Source organism: Sparus aurata, chromosome 24 (genome assembly GCF_900880675.1).
Source record: "Sparus aurata chromosome 24, fSpaAur1.1, whole genome shotgun sequence".
Classification (NCBI taxonomy): domain Eukaryota; kingdom Metazoa; phylum Chordata; class Actinopteri; order Spariformes; family Sparidae; genus Sparus; species Sparus aurata.
Window position 1 is genome coordinate 8,084,794 of NC_044210.1, and position 12,356 is coordinate 8,097,149.

Genomic DNA, 12,356 nt, shown 5'->3' on the forward strand with positions numbered 1-12,356 from the left:
AAAAGTGAAGGGTGATCTTGACAGTTATATATGACAAGGTCCGCACCAACAGACGCTCTTTTTTCCCAAAGAAAACCCTGCTCCTGAAATGCCTCGTCAGTAGTCTCGCAACTTTGTGACATCACACTGCATCACCGCGTCACACAGTTGCTTAATCTATGCCTAGCGGCTAGTTTGGCACAAAATAATTGATTTAGCACAGCTGATCTGCGGTGCTGGTTCAGGCCTGTGCAAGCTAGCCAATCAAAGGAGACTGGGTATTAGGGAGAGGGGGGGTCCTTAAAGAAACAGGAGCTAAAACAGAGGACAGTGTGAGAAAACTGATTTCTTTTAGCACTACAGCATATAAGCCTATTCTTAGAGTATTTTAAAGAAAAAAGATGAACCTGACAGTGAACATTATATTTCTCCTTTAAACAATGAAAAGTAAAAGTTCTAAATGCTCATAAAAAAAATTGGGATTACTAATACTGCTGCTTTATTATGTATGTTACATTTTACTGCTGTACAGTGTTAAGGCTGAACACATTGTAACTACTTTAGATATTGTGGTGACATTTAATCAGCAGCAGCACATCATGTCCTATAAGATCATTAACCATGTATCTCTAAAATTAAATTTTTTATGAGCATGGCACCGCTTTCGGCTCCAAGGCGCTTTTTAAATACCTTGTTTAACCTAAAGGTACTCTGTGGAGTTTTGAAACCGATACCATCATTACACAGCGACTGTTTTTTCGCCCCATCTACCGATGACTCTCGCGTCGTTGTAACAAGTGAATTTCCCCGGGGAGGCATCAACAAAGTCTTATCTTATCTATCCCATCAAACATCTTCATGAGTGACGATGTTTTGTTTTGATCCCATACACGGGCCAGAAGCGCTCTTAGGTGATGTGATACGCTTTTTCTGCCGGGGGTTTCATGTTGTATCAGCGATCAGCAGTCGTCCTAACACGCCAATGTTCTAACAAAGCGAAGGAGAACACGCATTAATGATACCCTAAGAACAGGCACTGTTGTTTGGTTGAGAAATATATAAAATAATGGAAACGTGTGGTTTACACTGAAAATGAAGGGTATGAAAAACTGTAATCCAAAGATATATCTTTTTAACTAAAGCTGACAGACATGTGGTGTAGTTAAACATACAGTAAGTACAATAAAGTACCTCAAATTTGTACTTGAAGTATAATTTCACCCAAGAAAAGAAACTCTGTCCTTAACTGCTCACCCTCATGCCGATGGGCAGTCGGGTGAAATTTGGTAGTCCATGTAACTTTCTGGAGCTTCACAGCAAAACAGCGTAACAGCATTCTCTTAAACAACTGAAGGAGAGGGGGACTTGTTTTCAAAAGTAAAAAAATACAAATCATAAAAAATCCATATGACATTATCCAAGTCTCCAGAAGCTCCGAGATCCCAAATGTTTTTCAAAAGACGTTATTTTTACCCTTTTTTAAGCTGAAAACTTCCCCGTAGCTGCTAAGCTAGAAGCGTTAGCATGCACCTCATTGAAGTGAAGTGCATCAGGTGTGTAAGTAATGTCTTTCAATTCAATTTCAATTTAGAATCTTGGGGCTTCTGGAGACTTGGGTTACGTCAGACGAGCTCTATGGCCACGAGCTATTTTATGTTGTTTTTCAGTTGTTTGTTATTACATTTTAGAACAAGTCCCCATCTACTTAACTTGTTGCAGACAATTTACAAGGCAGTTTTGCTGTGAAGCTCCAGATATGTTTTGTGGACTATGGAGCATGGAGGAGAGTAGACAAAGACTGAATTTTCATTTTTGGGTGAACTGTTCCCTTAGAAAGAAACTGTCCGTCCCTTAGTTTATCAGTAATGATTCAAAATCCTTACATTTGGAGATACATGGATTTTCACTAGATTGTATGGGTATGAAAAATTCAGCCAAAGTACAATATTTCCCTCTGTACATTCAGCAGTTGCCTCTAACTATGTTTTTTCCTCTGGAGAACAGTTCTCTTCTCTTTTGTGGCGAAATCAAAATGCAGCACAATAAACCATGCAGATGTGCCCGAGGTAGCACAAAAACAAGAGATCATGTTAGAAGTGGGTGTTCACGCTGTAATGGGAATCCCAAATGATGACTAACCAGCAAAAACAGCCACAGTTCTACTTTCCCTTTCCCAGAGAAGTAACCCTGAAGCGGAGAAATCACAGCTTCCAAAAAAACGAGCGCATAGACTAACTCTTTCAGGGCCCTCAGGATTAAATGGCCCTGTCTTAACCAAAGCGGGGCCATCGAGACTTACACCAAAGCTGAGTGCATGAGGTGTGCGGATGATGTTATCCCTGCTGGAAGTGTTGCATCAACTGCCAGCTCCTCGGGGGGACTATCACACAGAGTACGGCAGGCCTGCTGGGCCACAACAGTGTTGGAGTGCTGTGTGCCCAGCGTGCGAAACAGGCCTCTCCACTCGGCCGTGTTACCAACAGCTATTATCCGTTGCATTAATGAATGGGTCCCACTGTTATACACTGAGTCACGCAGGAAGATAGCACGGGAACACCCGACACAGAGCTCGCTCTAATGGATTCAGCGAAAGTGTAATGTTTTGAAGATCTATTATCACGTGTAATGGAAAGTACACCACTCATATGATATTTGCATTTTTCCATTAAATGTAATAGGAATCCATAAATGTATGCAATGGATAACAGCAATAGGGCTGAACCCCTATCGAGTATCTGTTCTTTGGAAGATTTTTTTTTTTGGGGCCTACATGCCCCAGAAAGAAAATAATACACTCACATTCATGCTGTAGTAGTGGGAATTGTATGACATGGAGAAGGGCTGTCACCATACCACATAACACTGCATGATTATAACAGTCAGACAAGTTTACATTAATGACATGAATGTAGAAATAAGAAATAAAAATAAAAAACAATCTCATATTCATCGTTAACTTTGTTTACTGTGCGTTTTGTTGCTTGTTTGCACGAGTGTAAGGGAGTGGACAGAGAGACTGTAACCATAACTGTACACAAGTGTACGAAAAAGAACAATTACACTTGAGGAAAAGTGAAAAGGCAACAAGATGAACTGATAATATCGTAATGTATACGCTCCACTAAGGAACTGAACCAATCTAACATTGGGCGCGTGGCGAGGTACGCCAGTCTCATGCCCAGATCAATATCAAATACCAAATTGGGTCTTTGGTGTTGAATGGGAACCATTAACCCAAAGCACTGGTATTTGACAATCTGGGAATGAGACTCAACAATCAAATATCTTTCTTGTTAATGACTTTAAAAGTCACGTGGTGTTGCTTTAAATGTAAGGATTTGCTGCTTATTCTATCTCATTTCTGATAGTAAATTAAGAGTCTTTGGGAAATGGTGATGAGCATTTTTTCCATTTTTTTGGCATTTCATAGAGAGCTTATAACGATTATTTGTGAGTAAATAATTGCTAATATGACTGTTGGTTGTAGCCCTGCTATAATATACAGCCAGCACTGCGGCAAGAGTCTAAATGTGTCATTTTCTCTCTAGGGGCACCGAGGAACTAACATCAAAGAATCATAATGACATGAGGCAAAGATTATATCATACATAGAAAGAACCCACACATGAAAGAACATTTTGTTGTAGCCATTATTAATAAATGGTTAATTAATAGTTAACCCTTATTTTACTGTTAACTAACAATGAAATGCTTTATAAACCAATTATTAATCAAATATTTACTGTTTATAAACTTGTAATGGATAAATACTGTGTAGTTGATCTGTAAACATTATTTGTTGCAATGTATGTTTACAGTGGCTTAATAAACTGTTTATAAAGCATTTCATTGTTTGTTGATAGTGAATGAACTCTTAACTAATGTTTAATTAGCCATTAGTTAACCATTTGTTAATGATCGTCACCATAAAAGGTTGCCAAAGTTCACCTTTTTTGGCATTTCTTTCCAATTGAAGCATAGAGACATCAGGCGGCACACTTTAACCAATCACTCAGTATGTACTAGATATGGTAAACGTGTCACATCTCATCACATCAACTCAAATCCAATGAAAATTCCCAAAAGAGTAGTTCTTTTTTTACTCAACCTCAACCACACTTTATTTAACAAAATAGAAGCAGGTCAAATATCGCAAAGCATATAAATGTAACTTTGAAACACAGCATTTTTTTGAAAATTATGACAAATCATCAGTGGGCTGTGGCACAGTAATAACTCCACAGAAGAAGAGACACATAGTTAATCCCCCCACGCCCTCCCCCCCACCCCTCTGTTGTTGTGATTGGACGGAAAAAGCGGGGTGGGGACACGGGGGGCTGGGGGAGAGCACGGTGACTGGACAAACAAAATAAAAAATGTAGGGGAATGTTGACAATGATGATTTTGATGATGAGTGTTTGTCACAGATCTGCTGAGATGTCAGTCCCCAAGGTCAAGCCGTGCGTGGTTACATATTTGGGAGGAAGGGGGTGGGGGGGAGACGGGTGACAGTGGGGGAAAACACATGCAGGCAAGAGGTCACGCAACTTCTTTCTCGCTCTCCCTCTCTCACTCTCTCTCTCTCTCTCTCTCTCATTTGTCATCACACAAACACCCACATGTGCAGGATGCATGCCTGTGCACACACATGCAAACACACACTCACACGAGGGGGAGGGGGGAGGCAGGGAGGCAAAGAAAGGAAAGCAAGGGGAGGGAAGTGATTCAGCACCATGGACAGCGCTAGTCTGTAATACTGGGTGGAGATGCTGCAGGCCTGCTAGCAGTAGGGAAGGGAAGGGAATGGAGAGGGGGAGGAGGGTGACGGGGGAGATCAGGGGGGTGTAAGCCCATCTCACATCAACTGTACACTCCTGTCACGGCCATGGCACTTTAGGTCGATTTTGTTTTCGCAGAATTAAGCTGAAATTTTGACCAATTTAAGCATCTTGCACCCTTGCATCTGTTGCAGAGAAGTTACAGAATGGAGGAATTTTTGGAACACGGGAAGTTTTAAAGAGGCATTATGTAATTCTGGGGAAGACATTTTGATCAGAAAAGACTGATTTTGTTGTGCCTAAACGAACAAACACTCTTTGTTTTCACGACTGAATAAACAAGCTGACCTTACAGGACAACACAGTTTCATACTGTTTTACTTTATACTATTATACTTTTATATGTGGCGGACCCTGCCACCTAGCAAGCTTCAAACAGTGTCCTTATTTTCCTCTGAGAAACATCTTGTTTATTCAGTCACGGAGAAGATAAATCTGTCTGAGTTTGTATGATTACCTCATTAAAGTTGTACATATTAAAATTCTGAGTTTGGATTTGTTCTCCAAAAACACGTAATGGCCCTTTAAAGCTGCATTATGTAGTTCTTGGGAAGATATTTTAATCAGAAGATGTTAAAACAAATTAAATAAACAAACTCTGTGTTTTTTATCGCTGAATAAACAAACTGACCTTAAAGGACGACACAATGTCGTAAAGCCCTGCCTTGTTTGTGGCGGACCCTGCCACATTCCTAGCTTCGACCCCTTGTTAATTCAGTTCAGAGTTTGTATCAATTCCTCGTGAATATCATAAATATTCATATATATCCAAAGACAACACAGTGCCTCTTTAAATGCCTTTTCCTCTTCCCTGTTGTTGCTTCCTTTTTAATTTTGCCAAATCCACGTGAGGGCTAGGAGCAGCTCTGTGAGAACAGGTGTTCAGTCATGGCGCCCACAAGGAAAAAACCAGACAAAAAAAACAAAACAATGTGACCCCCTTCCCCTGAACAGAAGAAGAAGCTCAAAATGCTGAATTTTTGAAAAAAACAAAAAAGGCATCAATAAATCTGCGTTATGTGTGTGTGTTCATGTATCCCCCCATGTTCCCCTCTTTTTCTTCCACATGCTGCTCTCCGTAGCAATGAAAGAAGAAAAAAAGCAAAGAATCAAACCCCCCCCCCCATCTCCCCATACCAGAACAGCCTAGTTTCAAGCACATTTTGGAGTAAATACAGTGAGTTTCAGTTCTCTTATTTGGACAAGATTAGATGGCTTTACAAAAGCTCACAATATGATGAAAAGTGAATCATAGCCAGAAGCTTCTTTTTTTTTTTTAACGTGGAGGAATACTTCTTTTTCTGACGTTTAAAAAGAAAACAAACAGAAAAAAAAGAAGAAAGCACTCTAAGTCTAGATCAAGTCTACCTGCGCTGCTGCTTTTTACATACAGTAGATCGAATTCATACCTACGGTAAGCTCAAATTTGAAAATCTTCCTTTTGCTCAGTTTGTTGAAAAAATATGATGTTACAAACCCCCCACACATTTGATTCCAGTGGTGTTTTTTTTTTTGTTGTTTTGCTTTTTTTTTCATGTCCTCCTCTCACCCAAAAGCAGGCTATATTCATTGACACACACACACAAAGAAAGAAAAAAAATAAACCACAGAAACTTTTGTTATTTTCAGCTACATTAAACTTTGCAGCAAGTAAAGCATCTGAGTGACGTTACCTCCCCCCTCCCCCTCCCCACCGCCTCCCCCCCCTCCCCACGGTCATGCTCATCTGCACCTCTGTATAATCTGGAACAAAACCAAGAGTCAACAATTGGCACACCATTGAAAAAGAAACACAGTTGTACATTCATAAAAGGAGATGATGGTGGTGACGATGACGATGGGAACACTTCCGAAAAAGAAATCTGCGATCACCTCAGTATAAATAACCCGCAAATATTCAACCGACAGTCAAAGAAACAACAGAAAAAAAAACTAAAAGAAATAAGAAAAAAAAAAGAGAACAAACCAAAAAAAAGAACATGCACCGACAGCTTCACCTCCATCACTCACCCTTCCCTCCCCCATAATCCCCCTCTCCAGATTTTTTATATATATATATTTTTTCATCTTTTTCCTCCAAACATGTCCGGAAAACAACAAATACAAAGTCCTAAACCGCAAGGTTTCACAAAAAATAGAGAAATGGCACTTTTTGTAATAGTCATATATAATTTCTTAATATCTATATATTGTCGTCATACTGATATAACATGGAGAGAACAAAAAAAGGAGGGGGTTCGCCTCCTTTTTTTCGTTGGTTATGGTGGTTATGGTTTTTTCCCCTTCAGCCGCCGCCGCCGCTGCGTGTTGTCTCTGCGCGTGTGTGTGTGTGTGTGTGTGTCTGAAACCATGCGAAATATCATCATGCAGATTATGATACATCGGGTCCAAAAGTAGTATTTACATTTACATTCATGCGTTCGTGCACCATTCCCCGGCTCCTCTCTCTCTCTCTCTCTCTCTCTCTCTCTCTCTCTCTCTGTCACTCTATCTCTCTCTATCACACACACGCCCTCCTCTCTCTTTCTCTCTCTCTCTCTCTCCCCCTCCCCCCTTTTTTCCTTCCTCCCTCTTCTTTTTTTTTTTTTTTTTTTTCCCCTCCTCTTGTCTCGTGCAGATCCGTAGTCCGATTGCGGCAAAGAGCAGAACTGGGAGGAGGGAGGGAAGAGGAGGAGGAGGAGGAGGAAGAAGGGTTTTCTCTTTTTTTTTCTTAAAACCAGAAAGGGTGGAGGGGGGGAGGAGAGGGGGGGGCTTGGCTATACATATATTACAGAGTGTGGTGGTGGTGGTGGTGTTGGGGGGCGGGGGCCTGTGCAGCAGCAGGAGCAGCAGACTTACTTGGTTCAATAAACAAGACATGAAACAAGTTCGCCTCATGACGAACGGAAAGAAGCGGAGGACTCTGGTCTCTGCAGTCACTTTGTGTGCGTCAGTCTGTCTTGTGTTTGTAATCCAGTCTGGGGTGGGAGTGTGTGTGTGTGTGGGGGGGGGGGGGTATGTGGGGGTGTTTTGGGAGGAGGTGGGAAGGGGGTTTCGTTCTGCCAGAGTCCTCCCCCACCCCCCCACCACCACCTTTTTCTCATGTGTTTTTTGTGTGTGTGTTTTTACGCGTCATTTGTCGTGGAGAGGTGCGTGCTGCAGTCGAAGCCCCGGTGCGCGCCCCCGTCCGCGTTATAAGGCCCGCTGTGCCAATACGACGAGTCGCACACTGTCTGCAGGGAGTTGATCTCCGAGGCGGAGGAGTTCCCCTCCCTCCGCTTTGACCTCTTGCGGTTCCGCAAGATAAACACAAGCATCCCCACGACCGTGAACGCGGACGTGACGAACACCAGCAGCAGCCCGGGGACGAGCACCGAGATGGAGACCCTGTTCGGCTCCAGGTACGAGTTCGAGCGCGTCCCCGAGTCCTGCGCGAAAGTGCTGTTTTTGGCCGGGGGCGTGGGGGAGACTTTGTCCTGGAGTTTGCGGCACATGAGGTCGTTCCGGACGTAGCGGAAGTCGCGCTTCCAGAACTCTTCGGGGGACTCGCACTTGAGGTCGCTCACGATCACGTCCGCCCCGAGCTTCTCCGTCCACTGCTTGAAGGGCACGATGTTGCACGAGCAATCCCACGGGTTCCCGTGCAGATCGATCTGTATGATCGAGTTGAGCTGGTCCAACACGCCAGCCACGGGGAGATAGGGGAAATAATTATTATGCAGGCTAATTTTGGATAAAGAAATCCCAAGGAAAGCATCCACCGGCAAAGACTTGAGCAGGTTGTTGTTGAGGAACAGCACCCTCAGGTTGGGCATGGGGCTGAAGGCGCCCGCCACTATCAGCTGGATGTCGTTGTATTCCAAACTGAGGTATTCCAGATTGACGAGGCCCGCGAACATCTCCGCCAGCAGCGTATCCAGATAGTTCTTATCCATGTACAGCCAGCGGAGCTCGCTCTGGTTCTGGAACGTGCCGTTGTCGATCACCTTGATGTTGTTCCCGCCCAGGTCGAGCAGGTTGAGGCTGGAGTAGCCCAGCAGCTGGTTCTTCTTCACGGCGTGGATGTTGTTGTCTCTCATGTTGAGCTCGTGCGCGCTGAAGGGCCTGGGCTTCAGGTTGGCCAGGCTCTCGATCTTCTTGCCCTCGCAGTTGACCCCCAGCCCCAGTCTGGAGCCCACCAGCTTGCAGTTGCACGGCGGGGGGCACGTGACGTTGTGCAGCTGCTGCTGCTCCCTGTCCCCGTCCACGCCGTTCAGCACGGGCGTGGGCTTCGTCTTCAGCTGCCAGTTCTCACGAGATTTGGAGCGGCTCTTGGCTCCGTGGCCGCCAGGCGTCGGGGGGCCTCCGGCGTCCCCGTTGGGCTTGTAAGGCGTGGGGCGCGGGCCGCGGCTCTCGGAGATCTCCTCCTGGGTGGGAGGGGCGACCAGGCTGGTGTCCACGCCGCCGCTCTGCGAGGGGCACAGGTCGGCCTCTGACGTCTCGTTCAGGTCGCTGCCCTGCAGGCGGGTGGGCGCCTCGCACACCACCCTCCCGATGAGCGCGTTATGCGGTATGTTCTCCAGCCATTCCTTCAGAGAAACCAGGTCGCAGTTACAGTCCCACGGGTTGTCCTCCAGCAGAACCTCCGCAATGCCCGGGATCTGCTCGAGGATCCCCTCGTAAGGCAACGTTTTGATTCGGTTCCCCCGCAGGTCGAGATGCGTGATGGGCACATGCTGGAACACGTTTATAGGTAGCGCGCTGATGAGGTTGTCGTTAAGTATCAACACTTCAAGTTTGTTTAGGTCCCTGAAAACGGCGGGGTCAATATCCCTCAGCAGGTTGAAGTCAGCCTGGAGATATTCCAGGTCGTCCAGCCCCAGGAACGTGCTCTTCCTGAACGATCGGATCTTATTGTTGTTGATGTGCAGCCGCTTCACCAGCTGCAGCCCCAGGAAGGCGCCGGGCACGATGTCGTGCAAGCCATTGTTCTCCAGATGCAGGCTGACGGCGTTGTAAAAGTTGGCGAACTCGTTGGGGAAGAGCCTGGACAGCGAGTTCCCGTGCAACAGCAGGTGATAGAACTGCGAGCTGGGGCCGGTCAGGTGCTGCAGCGTGGTGAAGCTCCGCTTCTCGCAGTCTATGTGCAGATCACCCTCGACCTCGTTGCAGGAGCATATCTGCTCCTTACAAACGTCCCTTGTAACGTTTCCACTGGCAACACAAAGAGCCGCATTCAGCAGGACAATCCAGAGCAGCATTTTTTTTTTAAAGCGTTAGCGATTCATTCCCAGGTCTTCAAGACGTGCGAGCCGCGAGATTCAGTCGACATCGATGCGAGGGAGAGAGAGGAGGTGGTGGTGGAGGGGGAAAAAAGAGAAAAAGAAGGGGGAAAAAAAAGATTGTTGGAGGGGGGAAAAAAATCGAAGGGAGGAGATAAGGCAGTCTCTTTCAGAGCGCATCCATGCTGCAATCTAACCTGCGCTTGTGTCCAGACTTTGGTGGGTGAAAAACCGAAGCGCATTTGGAGGAAGGGAGAAAAAAAAAAAAAAAAAAAAAAAAAAAAGAAACGTCTCTTTTCACATCGAGCGGATCCGCGCAGCCTCCTTCAGGAGCTCGAACGAGAAAAGCGGCGCCACAGTCCGGCACATCTTTCCGCCTCCTCTTCCCCCGTGTTGTTTCACTGACCTTGGCAGGCGAAAATGAGCCAAATCCGTGCGTTTCTTCTTCTCTGTGTCCGCGCTGCGTGCTGCTGCTGCTGCTACTGCTGCTGCTGCGTCGGGAGCTGTCCCCCTCTCCCCTGGTGCTGAATTCACACCCTGCGCTTCTGGAGCTTCAGAGGCGATCCCACCGCTGCGAAACACCCGCATCCCCCTCTTTTGCGTTGTATTTTTTCACATCCTCCGGCAGGTTCTTGCCTACAGCTCCGGGTTTTTTTCTTTCCTCCCGTGCAGGGGAATCGCCAAAAAAAAAAAGACCAAAAAACAGATAGTGGGGACGCGGAGACGGTGTTCATCCCCGGCGCGGTGCCTCTAAGAATAATCTGACACCCTCTGCTGAGCTGTAATGGCACACACACACAGGGAAAAAAAATCCCGTCGACTGACTGAGGGAATGCTGAGAGGGGAGAGCAAGAAAGAAAAAACAAAAAGCGAATCCAAAAAGAAAAAAAAAACACTTTTGTCGCGTCGGGAGTTTCTTTTTATTCCCCTCCAGAGGCGCAAAAGCGAGGTTTGCGGCTCCTCGTCACTCTCAGAGCTTCCATGATAAAAGTGACCAAGAAGAAGAGGAAAAAACACACACACGCACGCACGCACACACACACACACACCAGATTAGGATCGTGATACCTCAGTTCATCGGCTCAAATTGCCTCTCTCTCCCCCCCTCTCCTCCTCCAGCTCTTCATTCCGAGAGGATGAGCGGCATTAGTTCGGCGGATCCCTCTCCGGTCGCTGCTCCGCGCTCTCAGCCCTGACTTTCGCCCCCTTCGCTCGGAAAACACTGTTGAATGCGGTAAAAACAATAATCCGCTACAGGCATGCCTCAGTCCGGGGAGCGAAAAAACAGTTGACTATACAACAAGCGATGCGTCAGTGTGGCACCCTATATGCGCATGTGTGCGTGACGTTTTTCTTTTTTTTTCTCTCTCTCTCCCTTCCCTCCCCTTGTGGTTTTTTCTTTTTTTTTCTTCTTTTTTCCAAAACGAATTTTTTTGGTCTTCTCTCTTCTTCGCAAAAAAATAGATCTACAACTGTAAGGAGGAAGGAAAGAAGGTAGACTTATTGGACATATTCTGATCTGCCAACGGTGTTTATTTTTGTTATTGCTCATGACACTCCATTGTTTGAGAGTGTTACATCAGCTAAAGTAGGGAGAGAGAGGGAGAGGGAGGAGGAGGGTGCACAGGAGAGTTGAGGTAGTTATCCACCCCTCCTCCTCCTCCTCCTCCTCCTCCTCCATCTGCAGTGCTCGGTTGGAATTAAGAGCAGGGATGCTAAAGTTAAATATCCTCGCGCTCTGACATCATTTTTTTTCTTCTGTTTGTTGTTGTTGTTGTTGCAGACACACACACACACGGTTGAACACAAGTGCAATAGGAGACCAGTGGAGGCGAGTCAGGAGGATTCCTGCAGATGCATCAGCGGCGTTTTGCAATAAGCGGAAACATCATTAGGACCACCTACACGTGGCTGTAAAGCACTCCCATTATGGCCCGTCGACTGTTTATGATGTCTCCCAGCCCACACGCCTGTCTGTCCCTTTGTCTGCCTGTCTGTCACTCTGTCTGCCTGTCTGTCTGTCTTCCTGTTGGTTATTTCCTGCTGCTGTTCAAGCCATTGTCCTGTTTCGACTTCGTTCCCCTCTCTCTCTCTTAATGCTCTGGCAGGACGTGAGAGTCCTTCAGAAATCAAATGAAGAGAATAAGATTTTTAGTATTCTTCCCGTTTTATGCCCACTGGATTTTCATTTCACGCCGCTCTGCGCAACTCCAAATGGATACGCAATAAAAAAAGGCGAAAAGAAACGTGTGGCGTTACTGTCAGGGGCCGAGATAGGAATCCAGATGTGTCCCAGAGT

At 45.8% G+C, this 12,356-nt stretch overlaps 1 protein-coding gene across 2 annotated transcripts; it reads right to left on the reverse strand.

Annotated features, from left to right (window-relative positions):
• Positions 1 to 2,783: 2,783 nt before the first annotated feature.
• slitrk1 (SLIT and NTRK like family member 1) lies at positions 2,784 to 11,630 on the reverse strand. 2 transcript variants are annotated; one of them, XM_030410005.1, is made up of 2 exons: positions 9,909 to 11,630; positions 2,784 to 9,713 (listed from the first exon to the last, which is right to left on the reverse strand). In XM_030410005.1, exons 1-2 carry the CDS (start codon positions 10,034 to 10,036, stop codon positions 7,922 to 7,924), a joined length of 1,920 nt encoding a protein of 639 aa, XP_030265865.1. In that variant the 5' UTR covers positions 10,037 to 11,630; the 3' UTR covers positions 2,784 to 7,921. The 2 variants fall into 2 exon arrangements, with proteins under 2 accessions (XP_030265865.1, XP_030265864.1); XM_030410004.1 differs by having other exon boundaries at positions 2,784 to 11,628.
• Between the last annotated feature and the right edge of the window lie 726 nt (positions 11,631 to 12,356).

Bases quoted from the DNA above. Each gene is read 5' to 3' on its own strand.
- slitrk1 (XM_030410004.1), bottom strand. From the start codon at position 10,036: ATGCTGCTCTGGATTGTCCTGCTGAATGCGGCTCTTTGTGTTGCCAGT.